The sequence below is a fragment of the Meleagris gallopavo genome, chromosome 8 (genome assembly GCF_905368555.1).
Source record: "Meleagris gallopavo chromosome 8, MGAL_WU_HG_1.1, whole genome shotgun sequence".
Lineage (NCBI taxonomy): Eukaryota > Metazoa > Chordata > Aves > Galliformes > Phasianidae > Meleagris > Meleagris gallopavo.
Genome location: NC_139411.1, coordinates 1,837,651 through 1,859,522, shown reverse-complemented (window position 1 = coordinate 1,859,522; position 21,872 = coordinate 1,837,651). Strand labels below are relative to the sequence as shown.

At 37.9% G+C, this 21,872-nt stretch overlaps 1 protein-coding gene across 2 annotated transcripts in view; it reads left to right on the top strand.

Annotated features, from left to right (window-relative positions):
- The window catches only part of RET (ret proto-oncogene), an 82,455-nt gene that overhangs the window by 52,982 nt on the left and 7,601 nt on the right, over nucleotides 1-21,872 (top strand). For both annotated transcript variants that reach the window (XM_085229567.1, XM_085229568.1), the window contains exons 8-18: nucleotides 810-1,068; nucleotides 1,999-2,124; nucleotides 2,523-2,633; nucleotides 6,058-6,177; nucleotides 7,761-8,017; nucleotides 9,198-9,345; nucleotides 13,075-13,182; nucleotides 14,773-14,987; nucleotides 15,091-15,213; nucleotides 18,059-18,129; nucleotides 21,617-21,754. In XM_085229567.1, the coding sequence (XP_085085693.1) occupies nucleotides 810-1,068; nucleotides 1,999-2,124; nucleotides 2,523-2,633; nucleotides 6,058-6,177; nucleotides 7,761-8,017; nucleotides 9,198-9,345; nucleotides 13,075-13,182; nucleotides 14,773-14,987; nucleotides 15,091-15,213; nucleotides 18,059-18,129; nucleotides 21,617-21,754 (1,676 nt within the window). The remainder of the gene's footprint in view (nucleotides 1-809; nucleotides 1,069-1,998; nucleotides 2,125-2,522; nucleotides 2,634-6,057; nucleotides 6,178-7,760; nucleotides 8,018-9,197; nucleotides 9,346-13,074; nucleotides 13,183-14,772; nucleotides 14,988-15,090; nucleotides 15,214-18,058; nucleotides 18,130-21,616; nucleotides 21,755-21,872) is intronic.

Below are 21,872 nucleotides of genomic sequence, written 5' to 3'. Positions count from 1 at the left end.
GATGAGGTGTTCAATGCTGTTTCACACAGTATTTTCTTGGAGACTCTTGCAACTCATGGCTTTGACAGATGTGCTTGGCCTGAATCAGGAATAGCATGGCCAATAGGACTAGGGAAGCGACTGTATTTTTGTCTACAGTACTGATGAGACTGCATCTCAAGTGCTGCGTTCTGTTTTGGGCCTCTCACGACAAGCTGCTGCTCAAGCAAGTGCAGGGATGAGCAGTGAAGCTGGTGAAGAGTCCTAGGAGACAAGACTTACAGGGAGTGACCGAGGGAACTGGGGCTGTTTAGTTGGGAGGAGGCTGAGGAGAGATGACAAGACTCTTTAGAACTGCCTGAAAGACTGCTGAGAGGAAGCTGTCAGTCTCTTTTCTCAGGTGTTAAACTATTGGATGCAATGAGACCTCAGGTTGCACTGAAGGAGGTTTAGATTGGCCATCAAAAAGGAAAGAGGGTGGTTAAATGGGCTGCCCAGGGAAGTGGTGGAGTCCCCATCCCTGGAGGTGTTTTTAAGAGATGTGTGGACGCAGCACTAAGGAAGACGGTTTACTGAGAGGATTCAGTATGTCAAGTTTACTGTAGGACTTGATGAACTTGGTGGACTTTTCCCCAACATAGACGATTCTGTGATTCAGGTACTGCATTGATGTTAAAATATCAAAATGTATAAAGACAAATTAAATGCTGAACTGTGCACGGTGAAGTATTCTTCATTTTCTTTTAGGGATTTTTGTAAAGCGCGGAATATTTTTGATGTGTGGTTTTGTTTCTGTTGTCTATGACTACTTTGTTGGTGTTTGAGCCTAGATAGGAAAAATCTGCATCGAAAACTGTATGAAATTCCGTGGTGTGAATATCACCTACAAGTTGCTCTCCCCCAATGTAAGCTGCTATGTTGTTGGCATACTTCAAGGCCGAGAAGACAAATACGGAAGCATTTATGTGAATGATTCCTCTGTGCTACTTAGACCCGAATGCAAAGAAATACAATACACTGTCCAAGCTACAGACAAGCAGAGCAGGAAACATACCAAAACCCTTCTCACTGTTGTATTAGAAGGAACTGGTAAGTACCTGAGCCTGAGCTACAAGATAAAGATGGCAAAATTTGTTTTTATTTGGTGTTCTGATTCAGACCCAATTGCAACAGATATTTGTCCAAGAACTAATGCATGTAAAGTGGTGTATCGTATGTGATTCCTAATGCTCATAATCGTATGAAGTCACAAATCTCTGGCCTAACTGGACTTATTTCTCTCTCCCTACTTTCCCCTACCATTTTGATTTAGATATTGTTAAATTTTGCTTAACATTCGTGTAGCAATTTCACTGACTTAAATTTAATGAAAAGGTCGTTAGGGCAGAGCGTGTTAGAAACATTCTGCAGCAGAAGATGGTTACGCTGAAAACGTGCATTTCCCTCCAAACAATAATTCACTTCGTGCAGAAACTTAAAAAACTACCTGATAATTTCTGCATTTCCCTTGTTTCATATCGTAAACTCCTATAGCAAGAGTGAATGAGTTAAGGGAGAGGGAAAAAAAAGGCCTGCAGAGGACTTTTTGTGAGAACCTTGTGCTGTCTGAAATCACACATTTGAAAGCGCTGCTCTTGGGCTCCTGTTTATTATTCCCCAGTATAAAACATTTTCACTTAGATGAAAGTTCTTACTGAAGCTTTAAGCCCTTACAGTCCCCATTTTTCTGTAACCAAAGTGCACATTTCTGCTGTCTTGGGCATTGACAGTGTGCCATCAAGCAATGACCATGCTATCATGATCTTACTGTTTAATTTCATGGAAGAGTAACACCTGAATTTTTAAGTGTTACATGAACTAATTGATACTTAGGTCAGTGTTCACTCTCTCCTCTCTTTCCTCATCTTTCCTTTCTTTCTATCTGCCCCGAAGAAAGGAATTTCCCTTATGATTTGATCTAACTTGCTTGTATATTCATTTTCCTTATACTGATTTGACAGCAAGCCCTCTTCCCAACAGTTTTTAAAAAAGAAGAGGATTGCCCTGACTCTTGTGCTATGAGTAAGCACCTTGCTGAATGTGAAGAGTGTGGTGGCCTGGGAGTGCTAACAGGAAGATGCCAGTGGAGACAGGGGAGTGGAAAAGGTTTGTATCTCTTGTATGAAGTCAAGTTCTTCTTTAGCTATAGCTGTGCTTTTGACTTCCATGAATATAAACTGATTTATTCTAGATGGACAACATGGCATAGTGAACTACCCAGAAGCTGTGGTAAAAATAAACAAGCAAGCGAAAATCCCCCGTAAAACATAATACCCAAATGGAACATTCATTCTTTGTAGGAAGGAAAATGATGTTCGTTTGGAATGGTCCTTGCTCTTCTTTCTGGTAGATTGAACATGATACTTGTAACACAAGGTGCTAGACTGCAGATTGGATTTGTATCAGTTTAACTGGAATGGACAACTTAAAGCTCTGCAACCATCAGTTGAATTTGGAAGATGTATTTGTGGTGTTTATGCAGCTGTCTGTTTTTCTGTTAATAGGAATCACCACAAACTATTCCACATGCACCCCAAGTATCAAGACTTGTCCAGATGGCACCTGTGATATTGTGGAGAGCAAAGATCCAGCTATTTGCCCCCAGGACTGCACAAGTATGGAAATGCTTTAGGCTTGGCCTTTTTGTGTCACAATTCACTGTTCATTAAGTTCTACTTTCTTAGCATTAGATACTTTTACATGTTGCACGTATTTATTTCTGCATTATTATATCTGCATATGAATCATACAAGAGTGTCAAGTTTATGGGGACTCATCTTATTATTTTGAAGCCAGTCAGCTAACACCTTTTGGCTCTCAGAGCAAGGTAGGGTTTCTTTCTCATCACTCTGCTTCCCCTCTTAATTTGCACGTAGTGTTCTTCAGTGCAGGTATTTACTTAAATAAATACTGATATTATGCAAGTTAACGCCATATTTCCAAAGTTTGGCACACAGAAATAAAAATGCTGCCTATTTGCACTACTATTTAAATAAGTAGGAATAAATTCCAGTTTAAAACCAAACGTGCTCAAGAAGGGTCACTTTCAGAAGTGCACCTGGCCTTATTTGACTAGTAACCATCAAAATTATTCCCTCTCTATTTGAAGGTACGTGCAGAGGTTCACATGAACAGCATTTAGGAATGGGAGAATTGAAATGTGTGTGTTTTTTTCTTCAGCGCATCTGTCTGCATTTCACTTGCTCTCATAGCTGCCCATAGCTTCACGTTCTCAAGTCACCCTGAAGATAACAAAGGCTTGCAAAACGACAGACTGTATTGCAATTTAAATCTATTACGAGATGATTGCTTTTAATTGGATCTTTTTATACAGCATCTGCTATCTAACTGATGGATAAAGACATAGCTATCTTAATGGTTCTTGGCTATGGCATTGTACGCTCCAAATTTACATTTTAAAAAGAAGCCTTTGAGGAACTGCTGTTTTATCATAGTCTAGAACCTAAGTTACTCTATGAAAATAAATTAATAATCAACTATCGTTGTCTTTCTCACATGAAAAAAAAATGTGATTGTGTATTTTAAATTACTTTTATCACATTATTACATTAGAGTGCATAAAACCCAATCTTTAAAGTGTCAGAAATGGTTGAAGTGAATGCAAGTAATTTCTCTAATCATCTGAAAAGAATTACTTTTTTTTTTTTTTTTTTTTGGTAATAACAGAAATCAGTTGTCATTCTAAAAGTGGAAATATCTGTGCCAGGGTCTGTAGTGCTAAGACATAAGTATGCAACATTTATAGCATCAGACGCTTTGCTTGACAGAAGCCTAAAAGAAATACTGGCTTACTGGATAATAGAAGCAGGCAAGTAAGGGAAGCTTTCAAGATGTTGTGTATGCTTTTTTAATGTCTGAATTGGAAAATTTTATATGGGAGTTGGTACAATTCAGAACCTGGGATAGTGCCCAAAACCAATATATTTACAGAGGGAGAAATGAGAGTGTTTTGGGAGCTCAGAGGTACAGGAATGCCATTATATCAGATTTTACTGGCAGAGAACATTTCTTTGGAAATGACAAGTAATAAATAGAAAAGCCCCAGATGCATTAAGATCAAGGACATTCTTTAAGTACATGCAGTTGCTAAAATACTTGTTTTTATAATTCATCTGACATTATAATGGCTATGTGCTTGATTCCCAGCGTTGCTTTTTCACATACTCTAATGCTATGAATATTACATTCAGGGGCACTCAGCTGAAACAGCCAGAACTGTGCCCATCAAATAGAGGCAACCTAACAGCATTCTGAACAACACACTTCCTTGCTGTAACTGTTTCAGGGGCAGTGGCACGAAACAGCTTATCTTTGTAGGTTTCTCTGAATTTTGGCTTTTTGATAATGGAAGAAAATAAAGTCTTTATGCTTCTACCTTCCTTTGTTTTCAGCAGCAATCTGTTTCTGCCTTTGGTTGTGTCTGACAACTAGTATTCTTACTTGTTGAATTTCTGGAGTTTCTACTTGGCTTGGGATAGAATTACTGTTTTTCCTTTTTCCAAACATTTACGAAGCAGGGAAAGTTCTTTCCCACAACAGGGCAGAGGAAACAACTGATGATTTAAAGCAGGAGTAAGTAAAACACTACACAATTCAAAATAACACCGATAATTCTTGGAATTTCCCTACCAGCAGTGAATTGGTGAAAAACACATTTATGGCTGACTGGAATACATGTAGGAAGCTCCATGTTTTCACTGTGGGTCGAAACATGTTCATTCTTTCCCTGCTGCGTTTAAAAAAAAACAACACAAAACTGTCTTCAAATCCCTTGCTCAAGAACAGTTTGGATAGGACTTACTTATCCTCTGCTTCCCCCTTTTTCCAGGTCCTCTGATTTTTCTGAGGCTAATGGAAACTTATCATAATAAATGAAGTTGACTGGTGAGGGCATAAGGTGGAATTTTTGGGAACATCCACAGTGCTCTGAACAAGAAGTTTTGTGACTCAGCAGTGACTCAATCATACCCCAGATTAGCATACTGTGCTGGGTATAATTTAATAGGTGTGGCCTTCTTGGAAAGATGACCAAAATCTGTCTGTTTTGCTTGGATACAAGTTGTTGTTTTCACATTAGATAAAGAAGGATGTTTGCTTGCCTTACTGCAAAAATATCTTCCTCCTAGATTTCTGTTAAACATTCAAAGAAATATAAAAAAAAAAAAAGAGTCATTCATTCTGCTATCAAATTAGGTGGGCAGGAAGAAAATGTTTTGGAGTAATACGACTGCATTGAATATATCTTATTCACCTTTTGAATCCCTTTAAGGTTTAGATGGATCTCTCTGAATGACAGCGTTTTACAGACGTAACTAGCTATTGTTATCTCCTTTTGATAATGGAACAAACAACATGCAGAACAATATGCTGGCTTTCCCAAAGTCAGATGAAATTGGCATCAGAACCAGGAACAAAACTCAAGGCTGTAGACTGCTGACTACACTATACCACAGGGCTATGCAGCAATTCAGGCATGAAAAAAATACCTAAGACCATGGTAGAGAGAAACTGAAATAAATAGACTAGAGAAAATATTTTAGGGAGATCTGAAAATGTAAAAGACATCGCTGATACAGAACTGTAATGCTTTATGAGGAAATGAAGTCCGAACAGCCATGATACGATCATTTGAGGTGGAAGTTTGGCACTAAATAATGGGATTGTACATAATGTTATATGGTGTACGTGAAATTAGGAATGTGTTTCAACTACACAATGCAAACATAATTATTCTATTTCTATTATATATACATTTTAATCCAGAGTCTTCCATAATGGGAATAACAGGTGAGATTCGAGCAGCCCAATATCCTCTCATTTCAGGACCTGAGAAATGTCAGCATTTTAGATCTACTCCAATGCTCAGAAATCACTGTCATTATCATTGCCCTGTGCTGCATTGTCAGTTTACAGATGCATACTAGGATGAATCTGTGGAAAACATTGAGCTATCTTTTAAAATTGTTATTTATTTTTTATTTAATGTCATGTGAGAATCTTGTTTCTGTCTTTGATTAGATGGAAATATTATTGGTGGTCATGGCAAAGGCACTGGAAATCTTGGAATTAAGTCAGGACATGGGATTTGTTACTGCTTCCCAAGACAGAACTGTTATTGTGAGAAAGATGATATCAAGGGTAAGTTGTCATCTGCTCTTGCCCATATTATTCTTTCCCTCCTTTTTTCTATCTCCCATCTGTATACATGCAAAGTCTAAATTTCTGGATTTGTTAATAAGCATTAATATATCTGGTTCCTTACAATATCCTATTGAGCGATATCTTTATTCTGAAGCTGATAGTATAAAATCCATTCAGAACAGGCACCTTGACTTCTGCATGGAGACCGAAAACCTCCAGAGGGGGAGGTTACTTCAGACCTTCGCTAAAGATTCTTTTTTTATCCATAGAGAACAGGTTGGCCATCCTTTGCACTCTGGCAGTATTTGCATTTCAGTACGACTCACCTGATATTTGCAAAGACACCTAGGAGAATTAGAATAATGACTTCTATTACTTTCAAGTAATTCCAGCCTCCTAATCACTTCTGGAAATCTCAGCTTCAAAATGTCAGATAGCCAACAGCCATTGTGTGAGGAGGAGGAGTGGATTACTTTAACATCTTCCTTTGTTTAAATGTAAAAGCTCTTTACGGTTCCTCAGAACAGATTAATGAGGATTAAGTACTGTTATTTTAAAATTGGTTTTATTATTGCAAATTATTTTATGTTTCTTATTAGCATTTATGTAACTGAACTGGTAAGAATATACCTCAATAAATAAATTTTCTACAGGCATTAAAATAAAACAGGAAGCATAAATCTTGGGGCCTTATCTTCACACTTATTCCCCTCCCAGTTGCAGAAAATGATTTGCTGTTCCCAGCTGTTTTAAGAGGTACAGCTTCCAGACAACATTACCAAGTTATCTGTGTAGCTGAGGTCAGAGTCTCCTGGTGAAAAGCAATGTAAGGACAGTATGCTGCATCTCTCAGTTCCTGCATGAAACAACTCCCTAGGAGCGATGTTTAGGGGCACTTGGGCTTAAAGAAATCCTACCTGCAAAGAAAGATGAAGGTGCTTTTGGAAAAGATCAGGTAGTGCATGTGGAGGAAATAATGCATATTACATATAAACTTGCACCATAAGAGTATTTTCACAAAAAGCATTTTGTTAACTACAAAGCAGAAATATTCAGTCTCCTTCTTTAGAGTCTGAAAAGATGAAGAGAAGTATTTTCTTATGTCCAACAAATGACATAATAATGAATTAGAATTCACATTTGAAGATGATCTTATTTTGCTGTGTAGTTCTACCATAAGCTATTGTCCACAAGCAAAATCCAGTCACATGCCTACAGGCATCTGAGTAGTGTCAGAAGATCAGTATATGGCAGGCTGGGTCTTAAAGAAGAGTCTTAGCAGTAACTGCATCTACAAAGACAAGGAGTATGGGATCAAGCTAGCTATCCTGACAGTTTACACAAGCAGTTAAGCATTCAATTTCCTACTGGTATCCAAAGTAATAATAATAATAAAAAAAATAATAGGTGCAATGGGTATATTTTCAAACTTCTTTGAAGAAAAACCTATCAGATTTTCCTTCAACTTTTTAAATGATTTTGAGTTCTTTTTCTGTTGTACCTGTGTGTGCCGCTTCATCTGCCAAATCAAAACTTGGAAACAGCAAGCGAAGTTCTAATACATTGTTCTTGGTCCACAGAGCAATTTTGTGATGAAGTGTGCAAGACTGTGATAGCAGGGGCAGTGCTGTTGTCCTTCATCATCTCGGTGCTGCTTTCTTCCTATTTCATCCATCGCTACCACAAGAATTCTCCAAAACCACCTATTGCCTCTGCAGAAATGACATTCCGGCGCCCAGCCCAATCGTATCCCATCAGTTATTCTTCTACTAATGTCCGTCGGCCTTCTTTAGACTCCATGGAGAACCAGGTGTCTGTAGACACCTTTAAGATACCGGTAAGCCAGATTTCATTTTACACCCGTATCTGCCTTGTCCACAAAGAATGGTGTTTATATGTGCAGAAATGGAAATGCAATCTCCTGAGAGAAACATTGAACTTAGATAACTAAAACAGAGGTGGTGAGCACGTGGATGGAACTGAATATAGTAATTGAATAAACCATATAATTTACTGCACAAGGAAAATATAGCCCTGTTTTTACTGTGTGTTATTATAACGTATCGTTCGTTACAACTTGAGCCACTTTTTAAAATAAATGTAATTTGACATTATTAAAGTAATATAATTGTTTAAATTGTTACATTTAACGTAAGATTGTTAAAATAATAATCTAAATGTAAGCTAGTAATCAGTAGGTTTGTAATTTTTGTGATGAGCCATAGCGTCACAGCAAGGATAAGATTAGGGAGAAAAAAGAAAAAAGGTTGAGATCTGGTTTTGATTATCTTATATTCATATATACCTATATTCTATAGGTACGAGTTGGCATGGGAATCTTACCCACACTTTAAGAATCTTTGTCCAGTCAAATTGTCATATCTTTACTCTGGCTTCTTCTGTGTTGGTAAATCACTTTCAGCTGGTGCATTTTCACATACTAATGCAGTAGAGAAATACTGCCATATTATATGATATGTGACAACATCAGATCTGTTTGGAGGTTTATGCTGAGGTCTTCACAGCCTTTGTATTCTGTTTACTGTCTAATCTGGTGTGTACATCTGTCACCATTTTGCAAATGTAAAGCTCAGTAACACTCATTTCCTAAGAGGAGGACTGTTGTGTCTAACCAACTTTATTCTGCCTTATTCTGCAAGTAAAATTGATTAACTTCTCTCTGAAGTGTAAGATCACATATTCAAAGTTATTCTGAAAGCAGGCATTTATTCTTCATCACTTTGTTTCATTTGTAACCACTTTCCAAGCCTTTTAAATATAATCTGTTACCCACAGGCTTTTTGAAGGATGTAATTTCAAGATAATGGTAAAACATTTGCAAATGCTTAGAGGTTTAGAAGTCTTCTGAGCAACGCACTCAGAAATAACAAAGGCCACCCAAAATTGTACACCAAAGCACACCTACTCCTGAAGAAACATTTCCTGTTGAACATTCTGGTGTCCCTAGACGCTCCTGTTTTGATCCATTCTTATAAGGTTCCTTTTCTTTTCTGCAGGAAGATCCAAAGTGGGAATTCCCTCGGAAGAACCTGGTTCTAGGGAAGACTCTTGGAGAAGGAGAATTTGGAAAGGTTGTCAAGGCGACAGCTTTCAGGCTTAAGGGGAGAGCTGGCTATACTACTGTGGCAGTGAAAATGCTAAAAGGTACCTTCCCCCCTCCTTCTGAAATAAGTGGAAAAAACTGTTGCAACCTCTGCATTGATTTTAAAATGGGCTACTATGAAATTAAAAGGTCAGCTACGAACAACTGGTGCCATAGCCTCCATTTCTTCCAGAAGATGTTTATGCTGACAAATTTCTGACTTGAGGGGATCTAGCATCACACTGATGCAAATAAGTGATATCCACAATCAGTTTTAGTTCATGATGTTCAAGGGCTCTCTGTCTTAACGGAGCAAATGCGTTTCATTTTATTTTGCATTACTAGAAATATTGCAGGGTTTGCTAATGCTTTCTGATTTTCTTTTTACCTCTATGTAGTTAGCAGAGTTTTTAAAATAAATCACGTTATAATCCTGGCAAGAGAAATAATAGGCCTATTAAGTTACTTACTTTTCTATTTGAGAATTCTGTCTACTTTCTGATCTACTTTTCAACTACTAGGTGAATCTCCATACTCAGATTTAATAGCCTAGTGCTTTCTTTGGTGTCTTCATAAAACTTTAAAGCTTGGAAAAAATGTACGCCTAGGTTATGCTGAGATAATAATTTGAGACATCGAGCTCTCGTCTCTGTCTCTTTGTAGTAGTTTTCAGCCCCACATATATCTATTTCTATCCCATATGATAAAAAAGAAATTACATTGAAAGAAAAATGTGAAGAATATATTTTGTTTGTTTGGTCTCTGAAGTGGGAACTCTCCAGTATTACTGTGCTTTGCAGGTAGAAGCTGAATCCATGGCATGTAAACCACAGCTTTTGCCACCCCTGGGCCTGTTTTTTAATGACAGCATTGCTAGATAAGAAATGATGGTGAAGGAGGTCAATGGAAATGCTTAAACTTGTTTCCTTGCTCCTTCCTCGTTTATTCATTAGAGACGAAGGGCTGAAATGAATGCTAAAACTGTCCTTTTCTGTAGTTTGGTGTACTAAAACATGTAAATGCATATAGTCCCTATACAACAGGCACCTAGGAATATGTGGGACAAAGATGGAAAGCAAGAACCTTCAGAAAGGCTTATGGATACAAGACAATTCCTTTAGCTGGGCAGCTAGCTGAAGCTGAATATCCATACAAGTCTTTTTTAAAAAATCCATCTTCTGTTGCTTGAGAGCAAAGATGCTGCATATTCCATCATTTCACCAAAGGAGTAAATGCATTATGAAGCACTTTGCTACATTCCAAAAGGTTCAGAGGAGATAGATCATATGTATAAAACATAGATCTAAGTCTTTTCAGAATTGAAGACCAGTCAAGCAGTTCCTGCAGTGTTCAGGTAACAACCTGTGTATTGTTCTAAGTGGGTTTTTCTTAGGCATTATTTCATTTCATATTCATTTGTGCATTGAGTATCACTGATTTCCTAATGTGTTGTCATCAGCAACGTGGGACTGAGTTAAGATTCCAAGACATAGTGGTAAAAATGTTGCCTTTACTTGCAGATGATTTAACATTCAGCTTTCCCTAGCTATTAAGTGCAGAACTGACAGTAGGAAGGAGTGGCCCTTTATTTTAAGCACCTTATTTAAATAAACTGGTCTGACATTTACAGTAATGCTTCAGGCTCTAATGAATCCCTTTGTAATGTAAATGACTTTGCACATAGTCATTTGAAATTTCGTTTTCCTACTTTATGGCGGAGAACATTTGGCATTGCTGGAAATATTTATCTTTTATTGTTTTAACTTTCGTCAAGTATAAGAAAGATTGCATTAGTCCCAAGCACTCTATAAAATACTGCCAGGAATAAAGAATGGTTATTTTGGATCAGGCCAACATGTCCATCCTTTCCCTGTTATGTACAACAGAATTAGCTTTATCCTCATATGCAGAGGGTTATTCAGCCTAGCATTAGGGACTCTGTGTTTGATCTTTAGTCAGTAAGTTAGTAGAGAAGACCTGCTTATTGCATAAAATATGTCTCCTTCCTGATCTGTGTGGTTACGGTAGGACTTTTCCTACTTTGTGAACTTTGTACAGTGCTCTGGGCAGGGAAAGGAGGACTGTAAGGAATTAGTTGAGTCAAAATAGACTTGGACCTATGGATGGAGGTTAGAAGGAACAGAGGAAGATTTTTTTCAGGCCATTTCTACCACTTTGTGCATATGAATCCTGTATGATATGAAAGTCCTCATCAAGATAAAATTCAAGTGGTTAATGCCAACCAACAACCAAATAGATATCGTTTGCTATTTGCTAAAAACAAGTGGCACAAAGCTTCAGAGATAATTATCTCAATTTGTGCACTCTAGAAGGTTGTTTCTCAGAAGACAGGCAAACAAGGGCCCCACAGAAATTTGGTCTTTTCTTGCACGTTACACAAGACTCGACAAACCAAATATTTTCGTAGACATTAAGTTCATATCATTCAGTTTTGGTTTAGATAAATGATTACTATTTGTACTCCTTAACAGTAGTGAGCAACTATCAAATACTAACACTCCCTGACTAAGGTGCTTTGAAGTATGAGTGGAGGTTCTCTCTAAGTCCTTGGAGATATTCAGGGTCAGGCTGGACAGTAGTCTGAGCAACCTGATGTAGCTGTAGGTAACGCTGTTCATTGCCGGGGAGTTGGATTAGATGACCTTGAATGGTCCATTCCAACTCAGACAGTTCTGTGGTCCTGTGATATGACTGTATATATATATATATATGTATATAATTGTATGCAGACAGTTCATAGAGAATCTTATGTGCATACAGACAATATGTAGCAGACTGATACTGACATACAGAAGAACAGAATCAAAAATTGTAACTGGGTAGATCTATTAGCACACATGTTTTAAATGGATATGTAAATGGGTCCTTTGGTACTTAATGACTCCATGGTAAAAAATACACTTTGGTAACAAAGGTCATAAACTGACCTTGGTTTTTATTAACATTAAGTAAGTGTGAGTACGTGACTGCAAGCTGCTCAATAATGACACTCTGTAAGAGTGATACAGGGAGATTCAGTGTGACAGTGACATAAAAGATGAAGCAGACAAAAGGAGATCACTGAACTATGATGTCTTTATGAATAATATTTCCTTCAAAACTCAGTGTTCAAAAATTGTACAAAGAATTTTGCAAAAATAAAATGCTTGAAAGACTAAGAAAACATGCATGTTGTCACACTACTGCCACAGACATCAGCAAAGTCTGCATACATGATTCCCTCTAAAATCAATCTGAGCCATACATTTAGCTTCTGAACTCCAAAATCTGGAAATATGCTGCAAGTGTAAGCCAGTAGATAGGTAGAGTTTTATTCCATTAGAAAATCTGTATAGAAAGAAAAGGTTGTATTACAGGGAGCTAAGTGAGCAAGTCTTTTGTTCAGTCAGCACAAGGTTTTGGCTTTCGTATTCTTCTGAATATTCATTTGCTCTGATTCACTCTAGAAATTTGCTGTCTTTTGTAATAACTTTGTTGCATCTGCAAGATGTTAAAGACACTGATCCTGATTGTGGGATGACCTTCTCTTGATGTAGTCATTTGTATTGGATGGGGGTGGTGATGACTGCATGTCACCCAGTCAGCACAGCAGTATCTTATTCACCTGGTCCTGATATGAACAACTGCAGGACAATGACTTTTCTAAATTCTTAGTAATTCTAGGAGAAATGGCTGGAAAAAAACCTGATGCTCACGCTTCAGGTGGTGTGTAGAGAACTTCTGGATAATGCTTTCCTAAACAGAGCTGTGTTTTTGGACATCTTTTGCAGAAAATGCTTCCCAGAGCGAGCTGCGAGATCTGCTTTCAGAGTTCAACCTTTTGAAACAGGTGAACCATCCTCATGTCATCAAACTTTACGGAGCCTGCAGTCAAGATGGTAAATATTAGAAGCTCATTATTTGGATGAAAACTTCAGTATTCATTTTGAATCTGAAGCTATCTTGAAGTCAACAATTGTAATACCAGTTGTCTTCCTCACAATCTGTATTTTTCTATTACATTGATGCTCAGTACAGCTTTTCAAAAATGGATTATTTCTTAAATACTAATGGAGCTTTCATTATAGTTACTGTTATTCACTCCATATACTTTTTATACTTTCACTCTATAACTACTTCGATGCCTGAGTTCAGAGAGTGACATCTCCTTTTAATAACTACAGATCCCTCTGTTAAAATTTAGCTTGATGGTTTGACTGACATCTGAGTTTTGCTGTTGTTTCACAAAGCTCTCTTAAGATGGATTTGTTAAAAGCCACAGTCATTGCAAAGTATATTTTAAGAGGGAGGAAATTTTCAGATCTACTTATTATAACTTCCAATTTTCATTGTTGTGCATAGGAATTGATCTGAATAATTTCTGTTCACATTAAATGAATTTGCAAAGCAATTCTCCTCATTTTGTGTCTCTAATTGTGATTGTTCTCCCTTAAAGACTTTGTGATTTTTGCAGCCTAGAATTACAGTATGTATGTGGCAACTTCAGGCTAAGGCCTGCCTTTTTTGCCCACCCAGTTCTGTTGCAGATGGCACTATTATTTATAGACAGAGAATATAATTCAGGATTGAGTCCTCTCTGAGTCTTAGCAAGGTAATGAACCAGCAGGGCAGGATTTTTTTTTTCTTTCCAGTACAATGCATCTTTTCATCCCTAAGGAAGTGAACTGTTACTGAGTCACAGGATTTTAAACAATATCAAGCTAATTCATTGGCGTATGGAGTGGGAGGGTTTTGATAGAGCAGGCAAATGTCTTTAGCATTAAAACTCGGAGTGGATATTATTCATGTGGATAACGGGGAGGAGAAACTAATGGATTGAAATGTCAGACTGTTTTTAAGCACTCTGAAAAGGCTCCTTAAATACAACATTGGAATTAGCTTTATGAGCTCAGCATCATGCGCTACAGAAAAGAATTTTGCTTTTTATTTATTTATCCATTTATTTTTATGAGTTTTTCGAAGTTAGGCTGTTTCACAGATGTGATTTTTATGAAGGTTGTCTTTATTCAACCTCAAATTATCCAGATGAGGGAATAGGTTACTGGCTGAATTATGGCTCGATTTGAGCTGAAATTTGCTCATAGAGAATATAAGTTAGAAATATTTCGTGGCTCATTCAGTGCCTTTTATGTTGAGCACAGAGGTGTCTGGATCCTCTGACTGTTAAAAATAATGTGTTGATTAGAAGAGGCCTTTCTGGAAAGGAATAAAAAAAAAAGACTACCTTCTTAAGCACCGAAATAGGCTCCCAGGGAGGTGGTTGAGTCACCATCCCTGGATGTGTTTAAAAACCATTTGGATGTGGTGCTCAGGGACATGATGTAGCTGAGGGTTGTTAGAGTTAGGGCAGTATGGTTGGGTTGTGGTTGGACTCGATGACTTTTGAGGTCTTTTCCAACCTGAGTGACTCTATGATTCTATGGTTCTGTGATTAATTGCTAACTTACCAGTGTGTGTGTCTATTCCAGGCCCGCTCTATTTAATTGTGGAATATGCTAAATATGGCTCCTTGCGCAGTTTTCTCAGGGAAAGTCGGAAAGTGGGACCAAGCTACGTGGGTAGTGATGGCAACAGGAATTCGAGTTATTTGGATAACCCCGATGAGAGAGCTTTAACAATGGGAGATCTGATATCATTTGCATGGCAGATATCACGAGGAATGCAGTACCTGGCAGAAATGAAGGTAGAGCTGTGTGATAGTGATGTGAGCGTGTCCTTGTGACAGACAGATGTGTCAGTATGTTCCTTCAGAAGTATAAATACTGTTGTTGGTTTTCTTTCAAAAGCTTGTCCATCGTGACCTAGCAGCCAGGAATGTACTGGTGGCAGAAGGGCGCAAAATGAAGATCTCTGATTTTGGCTTATCTCGTGATGTATATGAAGAAGATTCGTATGTCAAGAGGAGCAAGGTACACTGCACATTAATAGCAGTAGTGAGAATTATTGCCTAATCAAGTGAAGGGATTTAAACTGTAGGATCACAGAATGGCCTAGGTTGGAAGGGACCTCAAGGATCATGAATCTCCAAACCCCCTGCCACATGCAGGGCCACCAACCCTCCCCATTTAATACCAGACCAGGCTGCCCAGGGCCCCATCCAACCTGGACTTGAACACCTCCAGGGATGGACGGGGCATCCACAGCCTCTCTGTCAGCCTGTTCCAGCACCTCACCACTCTCATAGTAAAGAGAAGAAGATAACAGCTAATTTTATGAATAATGACAATAATTAACTATGACTAATTCTCTATAGAAGATATAAATTGAAGATAGGGCAAAAATATTAGCTTAACTAGTGGTACAGTAACAGTATACTGTACTCAAGTCACTATTACTTCGTCCATTTCTTCATTCTCATTTGTAAATGTGCTTTTTAAGTTCCTCACTCGCCTACGAAATGAATTGGTTTCTAATTTGTAAAAGTTAGTTGCAATAAACAAAAGAGCCATTATGACATTTAAGGCTTTGATCTGACATGCCAAGAAACGCTGCCAGAGCTGGAACTGTTCAGCCTGGAGAAAAGAGGGCTTAGCGGGATCTTTCTGACATGTACAAATACTGGTAGGAGGCAGGAAACAAGGCAGAGCCATGCGCACAGAGGTGACCACTGACAAGGATAAGAGACAACAGGCATAAGTTGAAATAACAGAAATTCTATTTCAATTTAAATTAAAAAAAAAATAAAAATCTGACAATGATGAAGCACTGGAACGGGCTGCCCAGGGAGTCACAATCCCTGGGCATATTCAAAACCTAACTGGAAACGTTCTCAAGAAGCCTGCTATAGCACACCCTGCTCTGGGCATAGGGATTGGACTAGGTGACCACCAGAGGGAGGTCCCTGCCAACCCCAGGGGATTCTGTCATCCTGTGAAAAGTTGCAAGCCAATATATAAATATTAGGATGAAATCTGCTGGGTTTTGTGGTCCCTTTTCCTCCCTTCCTCTCCCCTCCCTTCCCTTTTTCCTGCCAAATGCTCTGTAAGAAATCATTTCTTTTTCCTACTGCTAGAGATTTTACACGGGCAGGACACATAAAAGTAGTAGGTGTTAGCAAATGTAAAACAATGCCACCCTTATTCATTGCAGGAGATGTGCTCATTAACCTATTTACAGATAGAGCACAGCCCATTTTTAAATGAGGTGGGCCTTCTCGTTTAACCAGTTCCTCAGCACACTGCTTGAAAAGAAATAAACAAATCACCATTCTTCTCCCTCTTCCTAATTAAAAACATGAACAAAGAAGCTCAAACCAAAGCCACGGTTTTAAAAACTACATTCAATTTCTACTAAGTCTTATTTTTGGGAATTATCACATCTATACGGATGACTTGAAGCAAAACTCCTGCTAGAAATTCTTTTATACATATGAAAGATACCAAATCTTAATCAGCATGGTAGATCACAGACTACGGAATCTGCTAATGCTTCCTGTTAAAGATTATTTAAAGCAGTTTTATTTTGCTTGCCATTGCAAATGATGATCAAGTGTCTAGATACAGTTCTGTCTGCTTGCATTGCACACAGCAGCATTCAGCATGTCATATAGCATAGTATCACAGAACTGCTTGAGTTGGAAGGGACCCTTAGAGGCCATCTAGTCCAACTGCACTCCAATAAACAGGGACACCTATATCTCAAACAAGGTGCTCAGAGTCCTGTTCAGCCTGACCTAGAATGTCTCCAGGAACAGGGCATCCATCACATCATCGTATCATTTAATCATATCATCATGCTGCTTCCCCTGTAGGATTTTGGAAAATGAATTTTTTGGAAATCCCCTGTAAGACTTTGGAAGGGAAATCTGTTGGAAAGATGATGAAGTCCTCTTGTTGAATCACATCACTGCTTCTCAAAAAAAAAAAAAAAAAAAAAAAAAAAAAAGTTGGGATTAATAGTTTTGGGATGAAGATGATTAATTAAAACTTGCCACTGTTTATTCTTAAAAAAATTTCAAAAATCAAAATACTGTCAAATACGGCAATCCAAATCTTGCTTTTTGCATGTTTGCATACTGCCATTGACATCAGCAGAACAGCATTTACATTTACATGTCACGCCAAGGCCAGACTGTGATGTGAAATTCGCTAAAGCTGCTTTCTTCTGACTGTTTATAAGATCTGTAGTGTTGGTTCGGTTCCCGCTATGACTCAATATGGAAGAGTTGCCAACAGAAATTTTTGCATGTGAAAGTTGTATCATGTAATGAAAACACTGCTATAAATACTGCACATTTTACATTTAGCTTTTTCTGTTATGTGGTTGGCTTTTTTTCTTTTTCAGCTAACAGTGCTGTTTGTGTGAATGTTTCGTTAAGTCAAAATAAGTTGTAATGAAAATGACCTTTCGAGGACGTGATCATACATAGAAAGGGCTTTGCCACATGCAGTTAGCTGTGTTCTGTGGACTGGTTGTTTGGTATTTTTATGTTTTACATAAATGCAGTTTATTTCTTGGGACAATCATGTAACGAAAGGCTATTTTCTCTTTGCTTCAAAGATGCTCATCACTACAGAGCTTAACAGATCATCTGTCAGCTTGTGTGAAGGATGAAATTCAGTGATTTTACAAAATTCGGTTATTCTCTTCACTTTTTTATATGCAATGCTAAATCGTTCTGTCCCTTGGAAATGTTTAGAGCACGAATAGAGTACCTGTTACAGTTTTGAAAAAAAAAAAGTAGTTAATATGTTGGTGTTCCGCTTAGAAGTATGAATCTCTGACCAGTAATATATATATATATATTTTTTTTAGGGTCGGATACCTGTTAAATGGATGGCCATAGAATCCCTATTTGATCATATCTATACAACACAAAGTGACGTGTAAGTGTAAATTCTTTATGGTTTATGCATTTGTTCGAGGAGATAGGGGAGGAAGTAACAATAATGTGCATAGTAATCAAAGCTCTTAACGCTTAAACTGAGACAGAACGCAGCCTGCATGGCCCCACATGCTGTCATTGATACGTTTTGGTTTTTATTTTTGCCATTTAATTAAATCTGAGGAAAAATTATAAAAGTTACTTAGGTAACTTCCTGCCGTATTCAGCAGGGGTTGCAGCTGTGCATGTGAGATGATTGCCTTTGAAGATGTAGATAAAAATCACTAATCTTAGTTGTCAGCGACAACAGTTGAACCCACCATGCCCAGTTCTCATTCATTGCTTGTCTTTAACAGCAACCAGCAGATACAGGACAGGGGTCGATAGGGAGAGGTGTTAAATCTGACTTCACTCCTATTCAAATCAGTGACGTAATTCCAATTAATTTTAATGGCAGCCAACTTACACTTCAGGAGAGCAGTCTGGTTCCAGTGCCAAGATGCAAGCTCATTTGCATCACTAGGGAAACTAAATTCCTGAAGATGTGCTCCTTCCTCACTGCTGATGGCAAGGCTGCAGAACTACCACAGCTAGGCTGTTCTCACTGTCTGATGAGGAAAGAGTCTAACAGAGGAGTGTTTGTACACATTTAACTTAGAATCACATCCTTTCATATTCCTTTCTCCATGGGATGAATAGTGGTTGTGACCAGACTGCAGGCAGACACTGTAAAACAAAGTGTTACTTATTTAGGAGAAAAAAATCTCCAAGGGATTGCAAAAACAGCAGTAGTTGCTCCTGATTTTCTGCCAGGTAGCATTTTGGATATCTTCCAAATACCCCTTGAAAGACAATCTTGACTAACTAATGCACTATTTTCATTGAACTCAAACAGCATAAAACATTCTGATCTCAATGACATTTCACTGTGGAGGAAACCACTTGGATGACAGCAGTATCTGCAAATAGGAACCTTTCAATATTTACTTTTTATTCACCTTTTACTGATTTCTCTGCAGCTCAGAACAGTTTCAGTGAAATAAAGTATTTTGCTCGACTGGAAAATTTCCTACAAAATGAATTTGCCAAGTATTTCTGTTTGTCTTTTTTTTTTTTTTTCATTTGGATTAAGAAAAGAAAAAAGTAGGTGGAACCCTTGGGAGAACGTCACTTTGAATTAGGCCTGTCTAAAGGTTTTTCTTGTTTTTTTTCTTTTTTTTTTTTTTCATGCTCAGATTATCTGTTATGCTAACCTGTTTCTCTACAATGAGTTTTCCCAGAGAATTTTTAAAAATTAAAAAAAAAAAAAAAAAAAAAGCAGTAGCATATGTATATATTTAAATTAATATAACACTGTGGAGAGCAGCTTTAGGGGCAGAACAGTTGGTGTTGCCATGTAACTGCCTCTTTGTGAACTGTTGATTGATCCACTGCTATTCACAGAATCATACAGAACCACAAAAAGGTTGAGCTGGAAGAACTCACAGGTCCAGCCCCTTCCTGTGGGCTACTTTTAGTGTTAGAGAACCACACTCTATGGAAGTATTCCTTACTGTTTGTGGTGATGCAATTATATTTTAGCTGACCATATATTAATATAGTCAGCAGCAGCCGTTCCAGTGTGCTGCTTTTTTTCTCACGCTCTATACTTCTGTTCTCCAGTTTCTTCCTTCTGAAGCCTTTCTGTGTAGTCAGTGGTTAGCTGTACTTAATAACAGTATCACTTGCCAGCATTTACAAAATCTCTTCTTGATTCAGAGGTCAGTGACATCATTGGAGAGCAAGTTTGCTGTCTGACTGTTCACATTAATTTTTTCTTTTCTGATCATTATTTTTATTCATCAGTAGAAAGGGTAATGGGAATTTTTTTAGTCTCCCATTTTTCTTCCCACACTACCCAGTTTGTATAAGAGCTTGAAAAGATTGCAGAATTCTACTGTGTTTTATTCTAGGAAGCCCATTTACTGAACAACTTGAGTTAATGAAGAAATCGCTCATCTGATCCCTCCTTTCACATCCTGAATAATTTCTCTTTAGCAGAAGAGGTGGACTTGCAAAATAAAATCTGCCACACTGCCAAGTTTATTTGAGATAATAATGTGCAGTATTACAACCTGAAGGCAGAGCAGAATCGACTTTAAAAAGGGCAGCGTATTAATAAAGTACATCAAAATGTTATGAGTATTCATTAGCTTTCAAGAATGTGCAGGGTGATTAAAAATTAATTCAATTAATGGCATCAGGGAGAAAAGCTGCTGCACACCATTTAGGACTGTGTAAAACAGGTCGTTTGGTTTCCCTGCTCATTTTATCAAAATTTTATTACTATACTTTTGGGTCACTGTTTTTTTCTGACATGTCAGAGCAAAAGAGCTGGACAGCAGTTGGAAAGAAGTGAGTTACATTGCTACATTTCCCTCAGGCTTGGAATTAGGCCAGTAACCCTTCATAAAATCTTCTTAAAAGTGGAGCTAGCACAAAAATTACACAACAGTGAGAGGACAAAAGCAAATATTTGTCATCAATTGTGTGTAATTTTGCTTCCAGGCGCATCCCATTGAGTATCCTTTTGAAGTGAGAGATGCTATTGGCTGGCATCCTTCATTTAGAACATCCAAGTTTTGGCAAGTTCTCTTGGTCAAGAAGATTCCAGCAATCTGTAGCTTTTTTTTTTTTTTTTTTTTGAGACTGGAATAAGCTTCCAGTAAAGGAAGAAAGGATATTTCTGCCTCTCTTTTCTTGCCTTGTCCTCCAAGATGGACTAATTTAATCTAAATATTCTCAACTCACTGAAAAAATATCTTTTTTTTTTTTTTGCCTTTGAGGTCATCAACAAAGCAGGTTAAAAAATTCACCATTCTTTCCGTTCATTTCAGAAAAAAAGCTTCCTCTGTTTTCTGTTCTGTGTTATATTGTATTTTAGCCATCTGATATTTCCATGATAGATTATTTCATTTGCTTTCATGATCTCACAGAGCAGCTGACATCAAAGGTGCAGCTCGTGACTGAAATAACCACGTTGTGCATATAGAGAAATACAGTCTCCTGTTTAAGATGACAAACCAGTCCCTTGGTAAATGGATAAGCCAGCTTCAGTAAATTTAGACAGTTATATTTGATGGAGACTACAAGTGTTAATTTGGGCATAGGCAGTGGAAATAGAGGCACCTCCAGAAGCAGTGCACAGAGCAAGAAGCAGCCTTTGTGCTGGAGCACCAAGTGCTCTTTCTGCTGTCTACAGAAGATGGGACCTCCTGGGACATGGTTAGCTTTTGGCAATGAATAAAGGAGGGGAAGCCCTTTATCTTGGTTCTTTGCAATGAATGGTATTTGTGAATCCATGTGTCCCTGTATGCATCTGTAAGGACCCACTGGCTCAGCAATGTCTTGAATTTGGTTGGGTTCTCAAAACACTCGAAAGAGATTTATTGGGCGAGAGCCAAACCAGGCTCTTGAAACTTATTACTGCTTCTTTTTTTCTTTTCCAGGTGGTCGTTTGGAGTTCTGCTCTGGGAGATTGTAACTTTGGGAGGCAATCCCTACCCAGGTATTGCTCCTGAAAGACTCTTTAACCTCCTAAAAACAGGATATAGAATGGAGAGACCAGAAAACTGCAGCGAAGAAATGTAAGTAGTACTTGATTTGGTCAGTTTCAGAAAATATTTCTAGAGTTGAATAAATAAATAAAAAGTTTGAATAAATACCACAGAAATATTTTTCTGTCTATCTGAGAAGTAGAATCAA